Raw genomic sequence first — 24,604 nt, 5'->3', positions numbered from 1 at the left:
TGGATCACACCCCTCCTCAGTGATTGTGCTCCCCCTTAATTCCAGAAACCAGGGGAGGGGGTAGCCATGGTGAGGGAGGGAAAGCACTTTACACATCCACGGATCAAATGTAATCTTTTTGTTACGTTTCACATTCACGAGAACAAGTCCATGGGATTGTTGTCCTCCAGGGCTTAACATGTCCACCCCCGCCACTGCCCCAGTAGGTCTCCAATGCCTTTAACAGGAAAACGAAAGCAACTCTTGCAGAGGAGGAAGTGATCATGGTACTCTTAGCTCAATTAAGATTATTCTTGGCTCAAATTACAGTGATTGCAATTAAAATAATTTGATTCCTGTGAGGTCCTCCTTCTCCCACCCCACTGCCCCATATTTACTTCCTCCAAGAGTTCCATTTGCTGCTGTCAATCCTACGTGGGATAAGGATTTCTGAAGAATTTTCTTTTGCAACTTTGGAATTTGCTAATAGCTAATAAAGTAACAATGCAGGGGTGGGGGAAGTGGCTCAAGCTGTGGAGTGTGGAGACCAATACATAATGGCCCGCTGCCACAGCTTCTCCTCATCTCCTTCAGGTCCTTTGTTCAAGTTTTTTCTCTTTTTTTGGCAATACCACTGGCCGGGCCGGCCAAGCTCGCCACTGCCTAGCTTCCTGCACGCACCTCCCTGATGCTCACAGAGCACACGAGGCAGGCAGGTGGCTGCTGACCTCCCCCGCCATCCTGCCCCCATCCAGAATGGAAAAGAGAGGGCACACAGACGCAGCTGCTCAGGTCTTGCCTTGAAGGCAAAGAAAAGCCTCCTCCATCACCACCCTTGCCGCACCAAGGCCGCTGGCCATTGCGTGGCAGGCTGCAATCAGGCAGCCGCCGTGGCCATGGAGGACCGGTGTACGTGACTCTCCTCTGGGGGGTCCTTTGAGGCAGCGGGCCAGGAGACAACTGTCTCCCTCTGCCTAATGGATGGTACGCCCCTGATCAGCATTAGCCATACTTTGTCCTACAATATAGGATGACAAAATCAAACCTACAATGGTTCAAACATGTCTTGATTCAGTTATGAAGCAAGGTGTGCTTTGATCAGGCCTGTTTAGCAGGATTTCTAAGTGAAGAGGTTTCTGATTAAAGTTGTTTTGATTTTCTTTGTGTCTTATCCTGCTCAATAAACTTTGGAGGAATGTAGATAGCTGCAGATGTGCACTAAATGATATGGGGGCTATAGAAACTATGGCCCATGTATTACTTCATTGTAATCTTTATAGGGATACTCACCATGATTATATTTCGCCTTTTTAAATCTCCCAGGTTGATCGGATTCCTTTTATGTTAGTTACTTATCTGACCAGAATGACAGAATTTCTATCAATGTTGCTGAGTTTTACCTCATCACAAGCAGAATTTGTCATGAGATGACCTCCCATGTGATGATTAGCTAACATTGGTCAGGCAGCAGATGATATGACTATCGTTAGTTTAATAAGTATTATAAACCACTAGGGTAGATAAATGTGTATTTAGCTGTATCATATATCTAACAGTATATTTATTTCTCCTAGGCGTACCCACCGCTAGTCTCATGCGTGGCAGCTCTCGCGACAGCAGCTGCCTGGAGATAGCGACAGAGATGGGGAGACAAGGGCGGTGGTGGTGGGCCGGGCCGGAGGCAGGCGGCAGGCCAGCCGCCGGGAATTGATGGGCAGGTGGGAAGAGGTGGCAAGCTAGCTTTTCGGCCATTCCACCAGCCAGAAACTGCCGGATGGGGAGAAGAAGTGGGCTGCTCCCACCAGTGGGGAATTGGCGGGTGGGTGCGACCCACCAGCCCGAAAGCGCCGGGTGTGGGGTGGAGAAGAAGCGGGCTGGGCGTGGGGGATGGGGAGAAGCGGGCCAGTGGAGGCAAAGATGCTCTGTGCACGGCCCAGCTAGTTTTTAATATAATACATGTAGAGCTTATTTAGCTAAATTTCTTCCTTAGCCTTCTTGGCTAAATTTCCAACCATGTGATAACTGTGTTAGCATATTATCTGATATGTATAGTTTTTAAAATTTGTTGTGTTTCTTTTCTTGTCAGTGACCGTAATAAAGGATGATGATAGCTAAATGATATTCTGTATCATTAAATGATATTCGGTATCACTCCGTTCACCTGTGAGCTAAGGGTTTGTCTTACTTCATTTACAAATGTATACAGTCACACCTGTGACAGTGAAAAAAGAATGTAGCTTTACTCAGCAGTGGTCCCTCTAATTTTTTGTTTCATGTGTCTGGAATGAGTTTTGTTCTGGATGGCAGTATCAAGGCAGTGTGTGTGCACATGCATTCAGAATGAGATGTTCCTAATTCAACTTGAGCAGGATCTAAAATTAATTGAGTGGACATAAAAAAAAAAACTTGTGTGCGCGCACACATATTAGAGGGAGCACTGCTCAGAAGTAATAACTTCTGATGCACAACCATCTTGAAATGTCTTCTGTATGTAAATAGCCATGAAAGTTATAATAGCACCCCCTAGTTTAGGTTTTGTCATTAGTGATTTATATACTGTAGTTGTCATCACTTTTCTCTGATGGTTTGAAATAAAAATCTTGTCATAATGAGCTTTTTTCTAACCTCTAGCACAAAAAGTGGACTCTCAATTTTTAAAAAATATTTTATAAGTAAGAGAAAAAATAATTTGTATACTCACAATGGGGAACATATCTGATTGCAGCAAGAGTTAAATGTCTCCATCAGGTTGGAGCTCTCGTTGTGATATATTTTAAACTGACTTATTTTCGCAACCAATCTGAACTGTTATCTGTGGTGTATGGGAAACTATTAATATCATATTGCCATCTTAATTATATATGAAGCTTGGAATAATTGAAGGATTAGGGCTACAGCAAAGAGAGCTCCAGTTAATGAGTCAGCAAAAGTAGTTGTGTGAGTCTGTTTTCAAGGCCAAACCGTGTGCGTGCGTGTGTGTGTGTGTGTGTGTGTGTGTGTGTGGTTTAAGAATAAGTGGAAGATGCAGTTCATCTACAAGAATATTTAATCATATTTAAGCCATATGACATTATTTATAAACATCATAAATAGCAATAACATTGTACCTAGGTCCCCATAACGATGTACTTTGTTCCCTTTGGTTCCCAAGGGTGTCAACTCTCTATTCTTGTAGATGATTCACCTATGAGTTGGGTGTGCCTACCCTAAGGAAGCCAGCCACCAGGATGGATAGATTGGGTGTGGGTGGGTGAGTGCGTGCGCACACGCGCGCGCACACACACACACCCTCCATCAGGGTTTCCCATAGGAACACAGAGAGTTGTGCACATGTTCCAAGCATTTTACTTTCCCCCTTCCCTGAGTGCTAATTTTGAGAAAGTACTATTGAGTTTCAGAACTGCTTTTAAAACTATCCTGGGTTCACTAAACAACTTGGATTAGGTGGAAAAGCTGTTTCAGGGGAATCTGAAAGACAAAACATGTTTATATCAGAAGCTATTTCTCCTTAAGTTGCTCTTGCTTTTAAGTATCCACACTATTTATTGTGTTTAATGAGGACTGTCACTTTAAAGAACAGTTTGAAGTTCTATGAGGCTAATTCCTCATAGAATTGGTGGGATTGGAGGCCTACACAAGACCTATATTATGGACATCACAAGTTTATGAATCTCTCCCTGAATACAGTGTTTGCTCAGACAAATCCTCAGACAGGGAACAATGTGGAGCTGCGATTACAAAGTGCATTGTTATGGGACCTAGGTACAATGTCCATGCTATTTATGATGTCTATAAATAATGTCATAGGGCTTAAATATGATTCATTTCAGAGATCAAGGTAAGTAATTAACTAGCAAATTGTAGTTTGATAAGATGGCAGGCTGTAATTAGAAACCATATTTGAAGGGAGTTTGCAAAATATGGTTTAACAAAATATCTTAATTGAGAAATTACAGTTATGACTGTTGCTCTGTCTCTGGTGGCCACTGCACCTTGAGATGGAAGCATGAAAGAGGACAAGAGGCTGTAAACTATTGTCTGCCTGATTACTTGGGACCTCAGACCTTGATTTGACATGAAGTTAAAATTTAACCCCAAAGTTCATGTATCTCTTTAGGGTCTAACCCCAGACTTTAACTTGTATCATCTTGAGTAAATGCACTTAGTAGTGAAGTGGTTTCATTTTCATAAGAATGGGAATGAAACATATTTATAAATACCCAGGGTGTTATCAATATGCTGATGACACCCAAATCTATTTCTCCATGTCAGCATCATCAGGAAAAAGGCATAACCTCCCTAAATGCCTACCTGGAGGCAGTAATGGGCTGGATGAGGGATAACAAACAGACTGAATCCAGATAAGACGGAGGTACTTATTGTATGGGGTCAAAACTCGGGAGATGATTTTGATCTGCCAGTTCTGGATGGGGTCACACTCAGGTATGCATTCTGGGGGTGCTTCTGGGTATGCATATGGAAGAAACAGGTATGCATTCTGGGAGTGCTTCTGTATTCGAATCTCTCCCTGGTGTCCCAGGTTGAGGCAGTGGCCAGAGGTGCTTTTTATCAGCTTCGGCTGATATGCCAGTCCATTTCTTGAGATGAACGCCTCAAAACAGTGGTACATCTGCTGATAAGTGGTACACCTCTAGGCTGGATTACTGCAATGTGCTCTATGTGGGGCTGCCTTTGTATGTAGTCTGGGAACTGCAGTTGATTCAGAACGCAGCAGCCAGGTTGGTCTCTGGGTCATCTAGGAGTGATCATATTATTCCTGTGTTTAAGGAATTGCACTGGCTGCTGATATGTTTCTGGGCAAAATACAAGGTGCTGGTCATTACCTGTAAAGCCCTAAACAGCTTAGGCCCTGGGTATTTAACAGAATGTCTTCTTCACCATGAGCCCCACTGCCTGTTGAGATCATCTGGATCGTCTACGGTTGCCACCAACTTGTTTGTCAGCTACTCAGGAACGGGCCTTCTCCGTTGCAGCCCCTGTATTTTGAATGCATTCCCTGTTGAAATAAGAAATCCCCATCTCTGGCAACTTTTTAAAAGGCACATTTATTCACCCAGACCTTTAATTCGATCCATAGTTTTAAATCATTTTAATACTGGGTCTTAAATGTTTTTAATCTTTTAAATGATTTTAATTATTAATTGATTTAATGTTTTAAATGGTTTTAATTGTAAACTGCCCAGAGATGCAAGTTTTAGGCGGTATAGAAATATTTTTAAATATTTTCCAGTAAAGCTTTGCTTGGTCAACTGAACCAGTCAGTTGTAACAAAAATACAACTTATACATTGGTTATCCTATTAACTTCTTAAGAAGGGGCAAGAATATACCGTCTCCTGGATTGTGCTTCCATGATGTGTCTGGGCAAGCATAGTTAGTTGGATACTTCCAAGCACACAATCCAATAACATAGTATCAAGACCCGTGCCAGCTCTTGTCCTTTTGGGGATCTTCTAGGGCATTACATAGTAGGAAAAGGAAAATGGTAGCTGCTGAAGATTGCTGTGAGCCACTTCTACCAGTGCTGCCAAAACTCCCACAGGAGTTTGGGGGAGACTTTCCTTCGTGGCAGAGGCTTGGAATGCTTCTTGGTGACCATTATAACTCTTTCACTAGGCCCCAGGAGTCTCATGTCCTTTGATGACCCTGAACCCTTGGTCAGTGACCAGCATAGCTGGCCTCTGATGCCAGCCCTGCATCTGATGAACCTATAGCTACAGTTCAGAAAGCAAAGTGACTATCTGTGGCAGTTAAACCTCCCCAAAATTGCAATAGAAGTAACAACCATCTTCTAATCTCACTGTGTGCAAACATTTCCTTCTGTGTACATTAGTATCTTGTTTCAACAGGCCAGGCAGGCAGTGTGGATTAACTATGTTAATAATGGCCTGTGCACTTAGTGAAAAGTTTAGAAGAAAAAAATGGAACTGAACAGATGCAAAGGGCTATCATATTAACTGCTGTAAGAATAAGAAGAAAAATAACATATACAGTTCACAAATATTCTTTTCTATAACTATGAAGACAATGCAGTGATTAAATAAAAAGGCCAAACCTTTTCCCAGTGTGGGGAAAATTTTCTTCACAAAGTATATGTGGGTTTTGAATGGATACTTTGCATAGAAATTTAGCCATAATGATTACTTTAATGACTGCAGATTGAGGAATGAAATTGGTGCAGCCTTGCATCTAGAAAGGGTCAGGTCAAATCTAGCTTCAAGATGTTCACATGAGTAGGGAAGCCATAACTTCTCTTTATATAGAAAAATAATTTAATAAGTACTGATGCCCATTATGGTAATCTTTATTGGGTCTCTAATAGGTGTTTTGTTTTGTTTTTAAAACCTCCTCTGTATCTATATGTTTATATACATTAAATTTCTATGATTAGTGTTTATAATATATAATGCATTTGATACTCCTAAGTAACTGTATAAACATTCTTCCTAAAACAGGAGGTAGGGATTGAGAGGTAGAGGTATAAATAGAGAAATGTTTTGAGCTGATCTTTAAAAAAATTAAACAGGATGAAAATATACTTCTGATATAGTTTTAGATAGTATTTCCAATAACTAATTATATTTATTTCAATTTGCTTGTTTGTCTTGGACATATGACACTTCCCTTCAAGTAGTGTCTCGGGCCTGTGTGAGGTCTCCTTAATTCATATCTTTTTGGTCAGTAATCTTCTCTAGGCATAGAGAGGATTTGTTTACAGTCTCCCGAAACTGTCAGCTATCTTCCTTTGTCTACCTGCCTGGTACATTGACTTTTCATGTTGTTGCAAAATAGTTTCAAATGGTTGCAAAAACCATGTAATGATTATTCATGGCCTCAAAGACCTGTTCATATCTGCTTTGCAAAAAGTGTATTAAAACTTCCATTTACAGAAACATATAGCTTACTGTCCTATTCTTAAAATTGGGCAGATGTTCTGCCAGTGTTCTGTTATGTATGAAATTGGCCTTTGTTGGGACTGCCGACTAATTTATTTTAAATCTGAAATCTTAATGTGACATCTATGGAACTCACTTCAAAGAAACAGTTTAGGGTGTGTCATGTTTCTTTGTCCGTCTGCAACTCCTTCTAATTCTGACTTTCTAAACTAGTTTGGTGATTTTTAAAAAATGTGTGTCTTATATTGTTTGCAGGTCTTTAATGCTAGCACAGCTGAATTGCTGAGTCTCCATCAAGTAGAGTTAAAACAGCAGTTCCCCAAAGAAGGGTATGATCCTCCTTTTTATAAATAAATATATATATAAAGTTACTAAATTATATATTAGACTACTGAAATCTGTTGATTGGTTTGTTGGAATATGAGACCAGGATCAAATGTTTCATGCAGTATATTAAAAGGTAGTCTTGTGTGTATATATATATCCCACCCCCCATAACAACTTCAGAGAGGCAGCTACAAAAACAACCAATAGTCATGGAGTACCTTAAAGATTAATATATTTATTGACAATCTCCCAGAGAATACTATCCTGTCAACCATGAATGCAGAGTCTCTATAAACAAATTTCAGCCACAAAGATGGAGTACAAGTTATCAGGAATATTATCTCAGATGATTTAGCTAATCTGACTACCAAGCTTTACCATTTTGTCCTTGCCAACAATTACTTCAAATTTGGTTACCACTTGTACCTTTAAGTTAATGACACTGCCATGGGGACTCTCATGGCTACATTTATGACATTTTCATCATTTTGACCTGTGCTTGGAAGTCCTTGAGAAATTCCACCAGGACTTCAAAAGCTTCCTCTCACTTTCAACCTGAAGCAATCCACAGAGCAGTTCCACTTTCTGAGTATTCCTGTTCAACTATATAAAGGATTGCTCTATATTGGAAACCAGTGTTCCCTCTAATTTTTTAGTATACTTCTCAGTAGGCTTATTGAGATCACCCGTGTGTCTGTGTGTGCCCGTCGCCATCAACTTTGCAATGCCTGGACCAATATAAACCAAACTGGGTACAGTTGTAGGGACACAAGGACACCTCAGTGGCATAGTCTGTGATGATGTCATATACCCCAGTTCAAGATGGCGGACACGTGAACATTTGAGGTGCGAGTGGGCTAACATACGGACCACCTACTCAGTTTGAACCAAATTTCGTCCAGTTGTAGAGATAGTGAAAGGAAAAGAGGCAGATTAGTTCTTACTAGAACAACTTGTTTTCGTCTGTGTGTGGAATGAGTTTTGTTCTGGGTGGCAGTATCAAAGCAATGTGTGCACACATGCATGCAGAGGGGGGCCTTCCTGATTCAACCTGAGCAGGATCTAAAATTAACTGAGCGGACATCAGAAAACTTGTGTGAGAGGGCACTTGCACACGCCTTAGAGGAAATATTGTTGGAAACCCAATATGTTGCATTTGAAACTACAACAGTATTCCTCCAACAAAGTGATGAAACAGATTGATTGGGATAGACTGTACTCTGGAGCAGTCTACTGCAATATAGATCTAGAAGGGGGAAATGACAGAACACCGCTACTAGCTGTGACCTGTCATGTTGGCTCTCAGCTTAAAACCTCTCCAATGCATCATCAGTGTTCTAAAGTGCTTCTTGAACAATGACACTTCTTTCACACAGACTTGGATGGTAGACCTGCCCATGCTTACAGACATTCCCCGTAATCTTAAAAGGCTGCTCACCACCACTATCACCAAACTATATAACAGACACAAATATGGGACCCAGACCCTGCCACAAATTCCATTATCAACTCTATGCTCATATCTATGCAGGCAACATCATCAAATGACTTGTATTATCAAATACTGGTCATCAAACCGCCCTGAGCCAATTTTGGAAAGGTGGTACATAAATCTAATGAATGAATATCCGAGTACTCATTTGCTCATCCTCCAGCATGATATATCAGCCAACAGTACCCTTCTGCGGCCTACATAGGACAAAGAGGTCTCTGTCTATGCAAGAAGAAGAAGAAAAGACACAAATCTAACATCAGAAATGGCAACATTCAGGAATCATGAGAGAACATTTTAATCTTCCAGGACACTCTTCAGACGTTAAAGTGACTTTTCTGTTGAAGAATTGCCAGAAAGAGACAGAGCATGAATTATAACTTGTAATAAAACTTGCCACCATCACCATAGGCCTCAATCACATTAAAGATCTCAGAGTTAACTTAGCTTTGCTAGGAGATTGGTATCTCCAGTTATGAATTATCATGCTTATCTTGTGTGCTGCTAACCTTCTCATAAAACCAGGCCTTTCTCATTTCTTCTTGCATTTGACTGTGCTGTTTTCAGTATTTTCTCTGTGTGTGTGTGTGTGTGTGTGTGTGTGTGTGTGTGTAGACACGCACTTGCTCACCTCTGCCCACTGAGAATTTCATTTCATGCATCTAGTGAAATCAAACACAGTCCACAGAAACTTATGCTACCATAAATGTGTTAGTCTTTAAGGTGCCACAAAATTCTCTGCTATTTTTCTGTATGCCTTCAGAATGTTTCTCTTCTTAAAATAAATTATAGTGATATGCAACAGCTTTGAGATGAGAGTCCCAAATGGGTGATCTTTTATTCTATATTTGCATAGCAAGATAGTCATGAATCTATCCCCATTGAATTAAGACTGCTAATGTTTTCTAGAAAACCAATAAGTACATTTGGCAGATTTGAACAACCACATGATCATGCAAATTCTTTGTGGAATGTCACTGCAGATGACCTGTATCAGAAGCGATTAGGAAAAGCCAACCTGTGTCTGACATTGCAGCTCCCATCCCTTCAATCCATACCAAAAAATTGTTTCCTTGATGATTTTTTCCTGCTTGGAGTATCTATTGCTGGTTTGAAATCTGCTGTTCCTAAAGATAATACATTGAATAATTCAAAAGCATTTTTCTTTGTTTTGGTCCTGGACCAAAAATTGAACATGAAAAATGTGTCTTCTGAAAAGTACAAATTACATGTTCTGAGTTTAAGAAAGTTCCAGTTATTTTTTGCTCCAGTTTATTACACTGGCTTTTTACACACAATGCTTTAAAACATACATACTGTATACTTATTTCTTAAGCAATAAAGGTAAAGTGTACTGTCAAGTCGATTTCAACTCCTGGCGCCCACAGAGCCCTTTGGTTTTCTTTGGTAGAATACAGGAGGGATTTACCATTGCCTCCTCCTGTGCAGTATGAGATGAATAGTTATTCTGTCAGAGCCAGTGTTCCCTGTAACAAGGATTCCCAGATGTTGACTACAACTCAATTGTAGGTCATTGCAGCTGGGGATGCTGGAAGTTGTAGTCAACATCTGGGCATCCCTGTTACAGGGAATACTGGTCTGAGCAGAAATGCATTTTAACAAACTTATGATAACTCTGCTTGTCAGCAAACTAGTTGTCTGTTTTGACTAATTGTCAGACTAGTTATGGACACATTATGGACACCCATAAAGTCAATTGCAAATTCAGCTTTCTGATGTAAGTCTTGGTCTTTATTTTTCTGTGTGAAAGGTGGGTAGAGCAAGATCCAAAGGAAATCTTACAGTCAGTCTATGAATGTATGGAAACTACATGTGAACAACTGAAGACACTGGATATAGATATCGCCAACATAAAAGGTATTGCTACCTTTTCATTAAAATAGTGGATGGCTTGGGGATCAAGAGGAAAACAGTTCTGAATGTTAGGAATGAAACAGAGTAGTAGTCCCAACTGTTAAAGTAGTAATTTATGTGGGAAAACCAAGGTGAGATGTTCCTGTAGTTTGTCAATACATTATCCTGTCAGAATGGCAATAAATTAATTTCAGTCTGTGCAGTGTGACTTCCCCCATCCCCACAGTTCAGTAAAGGGCATTGTGGAGTTCAGTCTCTCCTTACAGCAGCAGCTCCCCTGTATCCATTGAAAAGCCACCTTCCAAAGGTGATGGGATTGCCTAGAATAACATTCCATTTGGCCCAAGGGGCTGCTGCTGAAAACAAATTGGTCAACCTCTCCTACCCTCAATGTGCACTCTTAGACTTTTATCAAAAGGATAACTAGGAAAAGTATAAATTGAAACAGAAATGAAAGGTTTTTAATGATTTTAAATAATTTTAATGTTAATAGATTTTAATGTTTAAATTATTCTAATTGTAAACCACAAAGATATGCAAGTTTTGGGTGGTATAGAAATATGTTGGATGGATGGATAGAAAGAAAGGCATCCTTAATCTCACTACGTGCAGCCACACCTGGAGTACTGCATACAATTCTGGTCACCACATCTAAAAAAGGACATTGTAGAACTGGAAAAGGTGTAGAAGAGGGCAAGCAAGATGATCAGGGGCCTAGAGCACCTTTTTTATGAGGCAAGGCTACAACACCTGGGGTTATTTAGTTTAGAAAAAAGACGACTGTGGGGAGACATGATAGAGGTCTATAAAATCATGCATGGTGTGGAGAAAGTGAAGAGAAAGAAATTCTTCTCCCTCTCACATAACACGAGAACCAGGGGTCATCCCATCAAACTGATTGCCAGGAAATCTAGAACCAACAAACGGAAGTACTTTTTCACACAGCATATAATCAACTTGTGGAATTCTCTGCCACGGAATGTGGTGACAGCCAACAACCTGGATGGCTTTGAGAGGTTTGTCTAACTTCATGGAGGAGAGGTCTATCAATGGCTACTAGTTGGAGGGCTATAGGCTACCTCCAGCCTCAAAGGCAGGATGCCTCTGAGTACCAGTTGCAGGGTAGTAACAGCAGGAGGGAGGGCATGCCCTCAACTCCTGCCTGTAGGCCTCCAACAACATCTGGTGGGCCACTGTGTGAAATGGGATGCTGGACTAGATGGGCCTTGGGCCTGATCCAGCAAGGCTGTTCTTATATTTTTGTTTTCTTAGAAATAACAACTCTCTTGTTCCTAAGGTATTGGAATTAGCAATCAGAGAGAAACAACTGTGGTTTGGGATAAGTTTACTGGAGAGCCTCTCTATAATGCTATTGGTAAGTTGACATGTCCTTCACTAGATATATATATATATATATATATATATATATATATATATATATATATATGAGAAACATACCATGTCGCCTGAGAACATTTTACATGCTCTACTACAATGATTAATACTCAGTAAGATGAAAAGCAATTATGGATTCTCTAAAACCTTTGGACAATAAAATAGTTCTTCAGAGACACTTTGTGGTGCTCTAGTAACATCTGTGGACTTACTTACAAGGCAGGGCTAAACAATGATTTATTTTGGATATTTTGTAATTGTGTCTTCATTTGTCTTCCTAACTGAAGTGCGGGGGGTGGAACTCACCATGTGAAACTCCCCAGTGGCAAGAGCCCCCAAACAAGGGCCCAGATCTGTTTGGTGGCAGCACTCTCTTGTTCATGGCCTCAGAATTATTTGTTGAAAGGGAGAGGGGCGTAGAAAACAAAATTCACAATGAGGCATCAATTCCAATTCTTGGTTAGTGAACAAAGGTTGTTCATAGGTTGTTGGTGGACATGAATCTATTATCTTTAGGTTGTAGTGAACATGAATCTGTGTTGAACCAATATTGGGTGGGGAGAAAAGTGAAAGCTGTGCTCAGTGTGTGTGTTAAAGCTGTGCTGAGTGGGTTTGGAGTAGAGTTTCTCTGTTTATGGAGGCCTCTTCACAGTTTTAGAGCCATCCTCTTGCTCAACTAATGATTGCTTAAATGTTTGACAGTGCAGACTTTGCCTGTTACTACTGTTTATCTTTGTTACAGTCTGGCTTGACCTTCGAACCCAGTCAACAGTTGAGAAGCTGCTTGAAAAAATCCCAGGACACAATAGATACTTTTTCAAGGTATAATCCGTCTTGAAAACATTGGGAGGCAATGGTGCATGTGAGATTTAAACACACAACACTTATTTTGAAGTGAACAAAGGTTAGGATAGTACAGATGTAACTTCTGTTTAATATGAAATCATTTTAGTAAGGTACTGTGTAGGTCAGGGTTGTGTGGTCTCTAAATAGACTTGAGAGGAGAGCATGAGAAATATTAAAGGGGTTGAGGGAAGTGTGCATGTCTTGTTACTAATAAATGCCGCTACATGACTTATGAAGGTAGTAATAAGATGGATAGCAGTTTGAATGTCCTTGTGCTTTATAAAAAGTTTATTTTATGTGAGAGAATATGGGCAGTATATTTAAGCTTAAATACATCCTTATTTCAAACAATTTTTTGCCTATGCCTAGAAAATGTACTATGTAGGAATGTATAATTAAATCTGTTCACACCTACTCACCAGGGGCATAACAAGGCTGGTGTGGGCCCAGAGACAAAATTTTAAAATAGGCCCCTCGCTGATACACACACACTTCACAATATATAGTCATGTGACTTGCCTCTGGGGGGCCCCTCGAGGCGTGGGGGCCCCCAGGCAGCCACCTTCCCTTGCCTAATAGTAGTTACGCCCCTGCTACTTACCTATAAAGTGCCGCTGTATAACTTGATTTCATTATTTTGGTGTGTCCCATCATCATCAGTATTTACTGTCCAAACAGAGGCAGATAACTTATATAAAATATATCACCTTTAGAAGAGTTTGAGGTTTTGCTACATGGCAGATCTTCATATTGTCTTTATCTTGGAACATGTTGGAGTTTCAGTTTGACACATGTAGAGTTTGCAGTATTAGAGGATGGCTGAAAAATGAACTACATTTCTTATGCTTATACTAGAGATGAACTTTGGTAGTTTTATTGCAGCTGTTTATCTTTTGTGTGCTGACTCCCTTTCAATCTTGCAGAGTAGGACTGGCCTTCCGCTTACCACGTATTTCAGTGCTGTAAAACTTCGCTGGCTTTTGGATAACGTGAAGGAAGTCAGGCAAGCAGTTCAAGAGGGGCGAGCTTTGTTTGGTACCGTTGATTCATGGCTTATATGGGTATGTCTCAACAGATGATCTTGAAATCAACTCTGTAATACTTCATTTGCTTCTTACTTCTTTGAATTTGATCAAATGTTAGTCCTAAACAACCTTATCCAAACAAGAAGAAGATATTTGTTACCACATCTGCAAGAATATTCATTTGTGCACACGATCTTCCTCCAACAGTATTGGCAACAGACGTATATTAGATCTGGATAAAATGATGGCACATATTCATTATGGTCAATAACCTTTAAATTCTTCACCTTCATTTGCACAACGAAATATCACAATGCTACTATGTGGTTTTTAGTAAGTCTTAGTAGCAGTAAGCTTCAGAAGCATTGCAATCATTAATAATTGAAAGATGAGTTCCACATAAATTGAGTCTACTATATAATTTTTGTGTACATAATTTAAACTGCTTAGCAATGTATTCAAATTGTACCTAAATAATGCAGCAGAAATACTGCTCATTTTATAGATAGTAACTGAACTTCTACTCCCAAGTTTCTATTGCTAGTGCAGTGATGAATGGACTTGTGGTTTGCCCTTTTGATTATTGTTTTTTGATTATTGTTTTTTTATTCAGAGTTTGACAGGTGGACAAAATGGAGGTACCCATTGCACTGATGTAACCAATGCAAGTAGAACACTGCTGTTCAATATTCATATGTTAGACTGGGATGCTGACCTCTGCAAGTAAGGAAATGGAAAGTAAATATTCCCTCTATATATTTTCTAAAATGGCAGGTGATGTTTGTTCAAAATGTCAAACATACACTCTGATCCTACAGTTTCTGATCCCTGACAGAAATCCTGTTAACGAAAGTACTATACATCACAGCTACCCCACCCCCCTTGTCCTCTAACCTGTTCCACAACAGAGTATTCTGCGATTAGAAGCTGGGCCCAAATTGGACCACTAGCCGCCCCCCCCCCCATACATACCAGGTCAGCTCCATTAACAATCAAATCATGGATGATTTCTGTTTTATTTTGAACTGACCTAGCATTAAAGAAGCAAGGTGAGGTTCTGTGGGAGGTTGGAACTGCTCTTCAAGATCAAAGAGCTGGTAGGGGGGCTAGAAGAGGTAAAAGCTATTAAATTTCTGATCTCGCTTTCCCTGTAACTGCCCTGACAACACCACATCTTCCTCTGTTCCCCACCACCACTGGAATAGCTCCAGGGACAGTGAACACCACCACCCCCCATCTCTAAATCCACCAAAAAACATACCTGTATAGTCCTAGTTAATAAAAAGAGAGGTTTTTAAAACAGCGTGGTTTGCCCCAGCCCTCAGTCCCATCCCCCAAAGGCCAACCCCCTTTGGTGGCCAGCTTTGGTTGCCACCTACATGCCACTGGCTCACTATCAGCTGCACCTTTGGCATAGCCCTTTCCTTTATAGCTATAATGGCGGCCAGCTCCTCCTCCTAGCAAGAGACCCAGCTGAAAGTTGTTACAATTAGCCAGAAGATAGGTAGCCCACAAAGTATCAGTATTACTTTGTTACTTTTAAATTACTGCTTAATAGTAGCAAGTTTCACTTGTGGATTCAGATGATCTCTTCTCCACTGTACAGTAATAATCAATGTAGCTGTATCTCTTTGAAGGGTCTGATCCACATTGGATTCAAAGGCCATTGCTGCTTATAGCATGACCAGCTTGTCAAAAGTGTAGAGGAAACACAATTCTGTGTGGATCCCATTATGCCATTGCTATAAAATATTGGTACACAATGGGAGCATTCATTTTTTGAATTAAGTTGTCCAGCTTGAAAGGCAGTTCCAGTGGTGTAGCAACAGGGCTGCTGTGGAAGGGCTGCTGCTTCCATGCAGCAATGCAGCATTCCTTCCAGAGGAGAGCTGGTCTTGTAGTAGCAAGCATGACTTGTCCCCCTAACTAAGCAGGGTTTGCCCTGGTTGCATTTGAGTTGGAGACCACATGTGAGCACTGTAAGATATTCCCCTCAGAGGATGGAGCCTCTCTGGAAAGAGCAGAAGGTTCCAAGTTCCCTCCCTGGTTTCTTCAAGATAGGGCTGAGAGAGATTCCTGCCTACAACCTTGGAGAAACTGCTGCCAGTCTGTGTAGACAATACTGAGCTAGATAGACCAATGGTCTGACTCAATAGAAGGCAGCTTCTTATGTTCCATTGCTCCTGCTGCTGTCCAGAAGAAGTCTCTCTCCTGCTAACTGGGCAAAGAAGGCACCCCGTGGTGATTGTCTTTATTTAGCAGGGGGAGAGTAACTGGCCCTATTCACCCCCAGCACAGTACTTCCAGTGACTGTTGCTGGTGTGTGTCTTAAGTTTCTTTTTAGAATGTGAGCCCTTTGGCGACAGGGAGCCATCTTATTTGTTTGTTATTTCTCTTTGTAAACCGCCCTGAGCCATTTTTGGAAGGGCGGTATAGAAATCGAATTATTATTATTATTATTATTATTATTATTATTATTATTATTAAGTCATTCCGCAGCAGCCACATCACTACACGATTGGGGCTGTTATTTAAGTTGCACAGCAACCCTTGTGGCTCTCTATGGTTGATGGAAGGTTGCCCAACATGTCAACTACTGATAGCTTAAAGATTATCATTTCAAAGGCTTTCCTGCTCTTTGGTACAATTCAGATGAATATGGTATTGGATTGTACTTTGTATCTAATAGTTTTAGTTTTCAATACAGGTGGACCTCATTATCCGCGGACTCCATATCTGCAGATTTGCGTATCCATGGTGTGTGTGTGCGGCGGGGTCGAAAAAACCCCATGCTGACCTCGCGTATCTGCAGTTGGAGGTGGCCAGAAATGACTGTGGAGGTCATTTCTGGCTGCCATTCCCTTCGGAGCCACATAATGGCTCCCATCTTGGTAAAAAAAATAGGGGGACACCATTGATTTTCAGCCAATTTGGGGCCACAGCATGACTCAGGGGAGCAGCAGAGCAAAGTAAGAAGCTCTCCCCTCTGAAATTTGGCTGATTTTTGGCCGACTGGGAAACTGATTCTCGTGATCCCATAGGTTCCCTTAACTCAATACTTGCGGTTTCCATATCCACGGCTGCAGTCCAGAACGAAACCCCCACGAATATTGAGGTTCACCTGTATTTCTGTATGCCTTGTGATGAAAGAGAAATTTTAACTTTAAATTTAACTGTTGCTGAATGAGAAACAAATCCTGTTCTTACAATCAAACGGGTGAACCCATTCTGGAAAAGTTGTTTCAACACTTGGAGTGCAGGCTTTCCCTCTTGTACCATTACTGGCATACCAGACTTTTGTGACTAGGTATGTAGAAGATTTTTCCACCTTTTAGGGAAAGGGATATGGAGCAAGATGCCATCTTAAATCTTTAATACATAATTGTGATACTACTGTACTGAAACCTCTGTATATTGGCACAGACAACAGATATCCCTACATGCGTGAGCTCACAGAAATGAACATCTAGTTGAAAGAGGTCATTTGCCTATGCTAGAAATACCTAATGGTCATTTTAGTTATGCTTGTGACATTTTGATGCTATGAGAAACAAACATGAAGGATTCCACAATAATCTTTGGAAAATAACTTATTTTCAGATTCTTTGAAATCCCTATGGAAATGCTTCCCCAAGTGCGGAGTTCGTCGGAGATCTATGGACTGATGGTGTGTTGTTTTTTGTTTGTAGTGTTTCAATTTTCCCCTGAATACATCAAATTAATATTTGTTGTGTGAATTGGACCTGCTTAGTCCAACAACCAAGCTTTTGAGAGAGTATGACAAGAATGCATGTCTCTTGTTTGTGAAAGAGTATGTCTTTAATATCAGGAGAAAGTGTGAGTTGTTTCATTAGGCAGGAAATTGAACCAATTTTAAACTTGCATGGTTACCACCTTTTAAAAAGAAATAGAAAAAATATTAATGAAGTTACAACTTTGCTTGTGTGTCAGGGATTTTTATGAAATTAGTTTTTTTTTTTTACTGTAAACTGCATGTAGATCTTCAAACAGGCATGCAAATTGATGTGTTAATGCTATCCCTTTAACTGATGCAGGTCCAAGGCCCACAGAAATTGTGCACATAGATCTCCACTGTAGGTGCTTATGAAAGATGGGTGGGTGTAAGTGATACATTATGTCTAACTTTTGAGGGCTAAATAGACTGAAAGAAAGCTTCAGTGGGAATTTAAGAATTACCCAGTCTTTCACATTTTAAATATTTTCACTAGCATATATGTCCTTCGTGCATAGGAATAATTGATATGGCCTATCCTAAACACTAAAATGCATATGCAGTAAAATTATCCAGGTGGCAGTTTCCTGTGTTCCTAGTAGTGCCCAACGATAAACAGCTGAAGAGTCCTTTGGAAAACTAAGCACCTTTTCCACAATGGCACAAACATGTTCATCCTGGGCTAGTGATGAAAGCTGCAGAGACCAGACTTACTCCTATGTGTGTTGCTGTTGGCCATGAGGAGTCTGGGGAGTTAGGAACCGATGCAGCTCATGTGCTGATCTGTGGGTGGTGCCTCCTTACTGTTACAGCATGTGCACTGCAGAACAATCTGGATGTGTTCTTCATTCTTAAGGTGAGGTGTCCATTTATGCAGGAGTGTTGGTCTTTCACACATGAATGAATTTTGAATGGCTGGAATCTTTGAGCTTTCCATTTGAAAATGAATGTTCAATAGCATAGCATCTAACATTTGCAAAGATCTTTTCATAAGCCAGAATATTTTCATAAGAACAGCTGGATCAGACCTATCTAATCCAGCACCCTGTTTCACACAGTAGCCCACCAGATGCCTTGGGAAGCCACGCTGCCAGGAGATGAAGGCATGCTTCCTCTTCTGCCATTGCTCCTCTGCAACTGGTATTTGGAAGCATTGGAATCATGGATAAAACCCATAGCCATCAAGATTAGTAGCCACTAATAGGCTACTAAATAGATAGACTTGTCATCCATGAATTTGTCTAAGCCTTTCTTAAAGCCGTCCAAGCTGGTGGCCATCACCACCTCCCATGTCAGAGAATTCCATAGATTAATTATCCTTCTTTGGTTTCACAATTTTCAGTCCACCACAGAGTTGAGCACAACCCTAATTACTTTCTTTCTTTTGGGGACCACTATAGCTATTTAAAAATAAAAAGCTTCAGTCTCCAATTTCTGAAGGAACTTTTTTAATTGAAAGCATTTGGAAGTTGTTAACAATGGTGAAGGATTAAAGTACCCTTTTGCTTTTAATTGAAGTAGAAATTGCATTTCTGTCAATTAACAGTAGCATTCTACTCTCTTAAAAATATTCTAGTGAACAGTGTACTATACTGGTAACACTTTAAAAATATGCTTAGTTCTTAATGTGTTTAAAACTAAGTACAATGTATATACATTTTCAGTGTCTCGATTTCACTGCGGTTTAACATTGAGCTGTGTGTTTCATTGTGAAGTGTTTGGAGGGGGAGTGTGACATTATAATGCAAAAGTGCTTGGCAAATGTTGACAATAGTTGTGTCTTAGGTAGTTTCCAATCTATAGGTGCCGCTGCATTAAATAACATTAACCCAAATTCTAAGGCAAGGATGGCCATGCTTTTACAATATTAGGGCTTCTGTGACTTTTTAATAGTCAGATAGAAGAAGGAATTGTGACAACTGCAGCTTATCGCAATGCTGCAGGATTTGGAAAGCTGCATGTACCAAATTGCCTCCAACTATTAAAGGTACAGGAGTTCTAATGCTGAAAGCCTTGATATTCTGTTTGAGGGGGAGTGGGAACATATTCTTTCTGAGAGTAATGCTAATAGACCTCTAAAACAGATTTAACAATCGAAAATATACATGTATTATTACGCAGTTATACTGTAAATCAAACTTGTTTTCATGATGTTTGCTTCAAAGGGTGGTTCTGGGGCCTGGTTTCCATATGACTCCAAAAAGCAGCTTATAGGAGAAAATAATTGCACTAGAGAATGGAGATGGACTTGCAGGCTTTGAAATTGTGAACTTGTTTGTCTCTCTCCCCACCTCCCTCCCCACTATCTATCTTGCTGAGTATAGAAAATCTCCCCTAGCCTGGTGAGTAGAAGACTTTGTTAGGATATCCACAGTCATGTCTCCATTCATTCTGCTAGATACAGTGCATTTCCTTGGGGGAAACCTTTTCCAAAGTGAAGTGGCTGAGTGGCCTTTCTGTAACCAAACTCCTTATTATATTGGAAGTTCTGCTAAGGAGTTTTCACCTCCATAAGAAGTTTGAAGTAGCAAAAGAACTATAACTTCTAATGAATTTTTCTAGTAAAAGATGAACAAACAATATGAATTAAAAGCAAAAATTATTAAAGATAACAATAATGTTTATGGCAGAACTCTTCAGCATTTCAGAAAGCCAATTGAAAATATATTTCTAAGTGGAAATGCACTGATTGTACTTCATGCATGGCTTCGCTGAACTGAATTACCACTCCTGAGACCACAAACACGTGACACAAGCTTTCAAAGAAAGGAGTGTTTGTTTTGGAGGAGTGGGTGTGTGCTAGTTGTTGGTATGTTTGATTGTTTGCAAGAACACTAGTTTTTTTTCAAGCATTTTGAAAAAAATGTCATGTAGCTTTACAATGCCAGTTGAATGTGACTTTTCAAAAAGAGACCTGTGTCTTCTCCAACTAATGTCACTCATTTTGAAAAAAATGTCATGTAGCTTTACAATGCCAGTTGAATGTGACTTTTCAAAAAGAGACCTGTGTCTTCTCCAACTAATGTCACTCCTTTATCACAGTCATTCCTGTCTAATAGGCACTGTTTTCCCATTTTGCATTTTGAAGTATATATATTACCTTATCAATACCAAAATTGTGTTCTGTGTGCTTACTTGAGCTTGCCTTGGAGTTCTGATAAATGAGTTTGGAAATGAAACTACTATACATGTGTTCCTTAAATTAGTAGAGAGGAAGTACTGGACAGGCACAGGGAAACATGCACAGACTTCCCACTCTCCAGAAGAACATGTTGCAGGTGGATGTGTAGTGGAGGGCAGGAAGAAGTTGCGGTGGTAGACAGACAAGACCTTGTAATGCCTTTCTAGGAAAGGGTTGTATCTGTTAGATGCCTTAGAGTCTTGAAAGGGTTGTTAATAAAACTTGAATCATTGTCTGTCTCTTGGGATCATATCCCCCCACCGCCCCAGGTCTGTGTACATAACTTGTGAGAGAAGCAGTGCCATGTTTCCACTCCATGGTGGTGTCAGAGTGACCAATTAGAAGTGATGTTATCTTGTAGCTACCATGTACCACACTTTCCCTGTTTGAACCAGAACCAGTTGCCACATCTTCTGGTTTTGGCCAAAGTGTAATTCTTCTTTTTAGATAGGGCTTGATCATAATAGTAATTTAAGATTTTTTTACATGATCCCCACTGCACATTAAGGTCATCTGGGGACGTCCGTCTCCAGTTACCAGCGGTTCGTTTGGTGGCGACTCAGAGGTGGGCCTTCTCTGTAGCTGCTCCTGGGCTGTGGAATGCACTCCCAGCAGAAATTCATAATCTTAATTCTTTACTGACCTTCAAGAGAGCCCTTAAAACCCATCTGTTTGGCCTGGCCTTTCAGGGATTTTAATTAGTTTTAATTGTTTTAATGTTAACCTGGTTTTCAGGGTTTTGATTGTTTAATTGTTTTTAAAGATGTTTTTAAATTGGTGTTTATATTTGTATTTCTGTTTTAATTGTTTTTAATGATTTCTGTTTTTTAATTGTAAACCGCCCTGAGCCAGCTTGGAAGGGCGGTATAAAAATCGAATAAGTAAGTGAGTAAGATTGAGGCTTTTGTTCAAGCTTCTTATTACTCCTTGTTACCTTAATCTACAATCGCTATTTTATCCCTTATCTATTTGGTATGTAGAAACTGACTCCAAAATAAGTGTGTTACATTAAAATGGTTTATCTGCCTTGGTTGGAGACCTATAAATAATGAACTAGAAACTCCTATCCATGTCATTTGATGAAGTTAAGTTTTCTTTTTAGTTCAAATAGGGCAGTAGAATAGGCTCTGTCTTTTGACAGTGTAAATAAGTAGAGGGCTTGCTGGTCAGATTATGTGGCAAAGGATTTTATTTCTACAATTTCCCCCTCCAGTATTGGCTGGCAAAGGGGGCTTCTAGGGGTTGGCCATTTTAATGGCATTGGGAGTGTCATTTTACATTTGTGAAACAATGTAAGAACAAATCTGTGTATTAATGTACAATACAGTGTAATGCAATTCTACACATTTTTCCTTGGAAGTCCCACTGATTTCAGTAGAGCTTACTCCCTAGTAAATATAAGATTGTTGCCTGAAAGTATTAATAGATTCTTATTTCAAACAGCATTGATTATATTAAAGTTGCTTGACTATGTCTCTGATCACGTTCTAATTGTGTATAGCTTTCCTTATTTACAAATGGGAAAATGTGTTCAATAAAAAGCAGGTGGTATAGAGAAAACTAAAAAAAGTCTTTTATTTTTCTTAGAGTTCTGGAGCCTTGACTGGTGTACCAATTTCTGGTGTGAGTTCCTTAAATCAAAATGTCTTGTACTCTGTGTAATAATAATGTAATAAATAATAAGAATGTTTATACAGGCTCTGTTTTGATACAACCTGTTTTTTAAAAAAAATTGAGAAAGGAGTATGATCAATAGAAGCTTCATGTCTAAAGTACAAGTTGTATGTTTATAGAATTGAAAGTCAAAATAAGTAAAGCTAAACAGAAAACAATTATGCCTTCAGTTATTAGGGATGTGCACAAATTGCGATTCAACATGTGAATGGAACACATCCCTGTCCCCTTTTAAATGGAGGTAAGCAGGTGCATACCTGCTGCTCACCGTCACTTCCTGAAGTGGCAGAGCTCCTCCCAGCTATTTTTACGCACTGGAGGTGCTCTCTCCCAGCTGCCCTCATGTGAAACTGGAACACACATGCACAGTAGCCATGTGTGTGCCAGTGTTGTACAAGGACAGCTGAGGGAGAGTGCTGCTGGCACACAAAAATAGCTGGGAGGAGCACCACTGATTCAGGAAGTGGAAGGGAGCAGCTGCTCTTCTCCATTTTAAAGGAATTTTGAATCACAATTTGTGCACATCCCTATCAATTATGTTTCCATCCTTAGGCCTGGAACAGGTGTCCATAAAGAATGTGCTTCTGAGCATGTGCCTTCTCTCATTACTGAGTAACATATGGTTCCTCAAACTTGGATCCCCAGATGTTATTGGACTACAACTCTCATCATAAGCTGACTATTGTGCCTGGGGGTGATGGGAGTTGTAGACCAATAACATCTGGGGCCCCAAGTCTGAGAGATACTGCAGTAACTGCAGCCAGCTCTCTTACTTCTGGAATTAGGAAAAGGTCTTCCAGGCTTTATGTCCCTTCATGTAGATCTGAACATCAACAACTTCCATTGTAGGGATTTTAAATATTGCTTGAATAGTATGGAAGTAAGTACAATAGGTAGGATAATACAGGATGGAAGCTCATACCTCCTCTTGTGATGAAAGAAGGGCATAGATGCTTGGCTCCCATCTTGCTTTGAATACATCAGGATGGGAACTATATTTCGTTCACCCTAGCATAGATTTCATGAGGTACTATACTCAGCATAGTGTATGATCTTGGAAATCAAATATTTTTCCTCATGTTCTTTGCCCACAGAGAAAAGAGGCAGGCTTTTGATAATCCGGTGGTTAATGCAGTTTTAAGAAACAGATGTAGAGGGTTTGAATAAAATTCAAATTTCACTAGGTAACATGATGCAAAAGTCCTTACTAAGTTTGTTGTAACTGGGTTCAAGCTTTCAAAACCAAACCCTTTTGGATATGTAGAAAAACAAGCATTCTCCCAGAGTAGGCCAGTCCCCATCACTTAAGCTCCAACTTGGGTTTGTTGAAATGAGCATGTGAACTTTGAACATTTCCACTTGATGCTGGAGTGAATAGCCAGAAAGTTGTTGGTCCTTATCTAAGATCCTGTTACAAGATAACCCTGGGAAAAATGTATTTACTCATCCAGTGCAAAGAACAAACAGGTAACCTTATCTATGTGGTCAATAATGACTATGCTTGTGGTAATAAATACTAAGGCTGGAGAGAGGATGAGGCACAATCTAGGAACTAACATCTTTAAAAGGAGATAACAGGTTCTCCTATCAACAGACTGTTGGAATCCTCCAACCCCTTTAAACTATGTAGTACACGGTTTCTTAACCTTGGGCCCCCAGATGTTGTTGGACTACAACTCCCAGAATCCCCAGCCACAAAGGCCATGTCTGGAGATTCTGGGAGTTTTAGTCCAACAACATCTGGAGGCCCATGGTTAAGGAACCCTGATCTAGTAGGTTTATGGGTGGTTTTTCTATAAAGAAGTCAAGTGGGCTCAAAACCAATCCAACCAACCAACCACCTGATTTGGCTTTACAGATTAAATACACACACACGTGCTTTTGCTGAATTCTCTGGAATTTTGTCCTTACAGTGCTTGGGTGACCAGTCTGCTGCTTTAGTGGGACAAATGTGCTTCAAGGATGGACAAGCCAAAAATACGTAAGTTTAACTTGAGCAATGACACAACTCATCTCTTCATCTATAAGCTCAACAAAAAGTTTGTTTAATTTATTTATTTATATACCACCTCATGTATTAATCTCTAGGCGATGTACAAAGTTAAAAACACAGCAAATGTAAAACAATATAGGAACAGTTAAAATTCGCAATACAGATAAA

The 24,604-nt window shown here is 40.1% G+C and overlaps 1 protein-coding gene across 6 annotated transcripts in view; it reads left to right on the top strand.

Annotated features, from left to right (window-relative positions):
* The window catches only part of GK (glycerol kinase), a 58,584-nt gene that overhangs the window by 6,490 nt on the left and 27,490 nt on the right, over positions 1-24,604 (top strand). For 3 of the 6 annotated variants that reach the window (XM_053309558.1, XM_053309555.1, XM_053309559.1), the window contains 10 exons: positions 7,151-7,224; positions 10,486-10,592; positions 11,887-11,964; positions 12,727-12,806; positions 13,754-13,891; positions 14,469-14,578; positions 17,456-17,522; positions 19,913-19,930; positions 22,357-22,392; positions 24,357-24,424. In XM_053309558.1, coding sequence (XP_053165533.1) covers positions 7,151-7,224; positions 10,486-10,592; positions 11,887-11,964; positions 12,727-12,806; positions 13,754-13,891; positions 14,469-14,578; positions 17,456-17,522; positions 19,913-19,930; positions 22,357-22,392; positions 24,357-24,424 — 776 coding nt within the window. The remainder of the gene's footprint in view (positions 1-7,150; positions 7,225-10,485; positions 10,593-11,886; positions 11,965-12,726; positions 12,807-13,753; positions 13,892-14,468; positions 14,579-17,455; positions 17,523-19,912; positions 19,931-22,356; positions 22,393-24,356; positions 24,425-24,604) is intronic. The other 3 variants (XM_053309556.1, XM_053309560.1, XM_053309557.1) reach the window with 2 other exon arrangements.

Source organism: Hemicordylus capensis, chromosome 3 (genome assembly GCF_027244095.1).
Source record: "Hemicordylus capensis ecotype Gifberg chromosome 3, rHemCap1.1.pri, whole genome shotgun sequence".
NCBI classification, from domain to species: domain Eukaryota; kingdom Metazoa; phylum Chordata; class Lepidosauria; order Squamata; family Cordylidae; genus Hemicordylus; species Hemicordylus capensis.
Note: the sequence above shows the minus strand (reverse complement) of the source record. Positions and strands in the feature narration are given on the sequence as shown.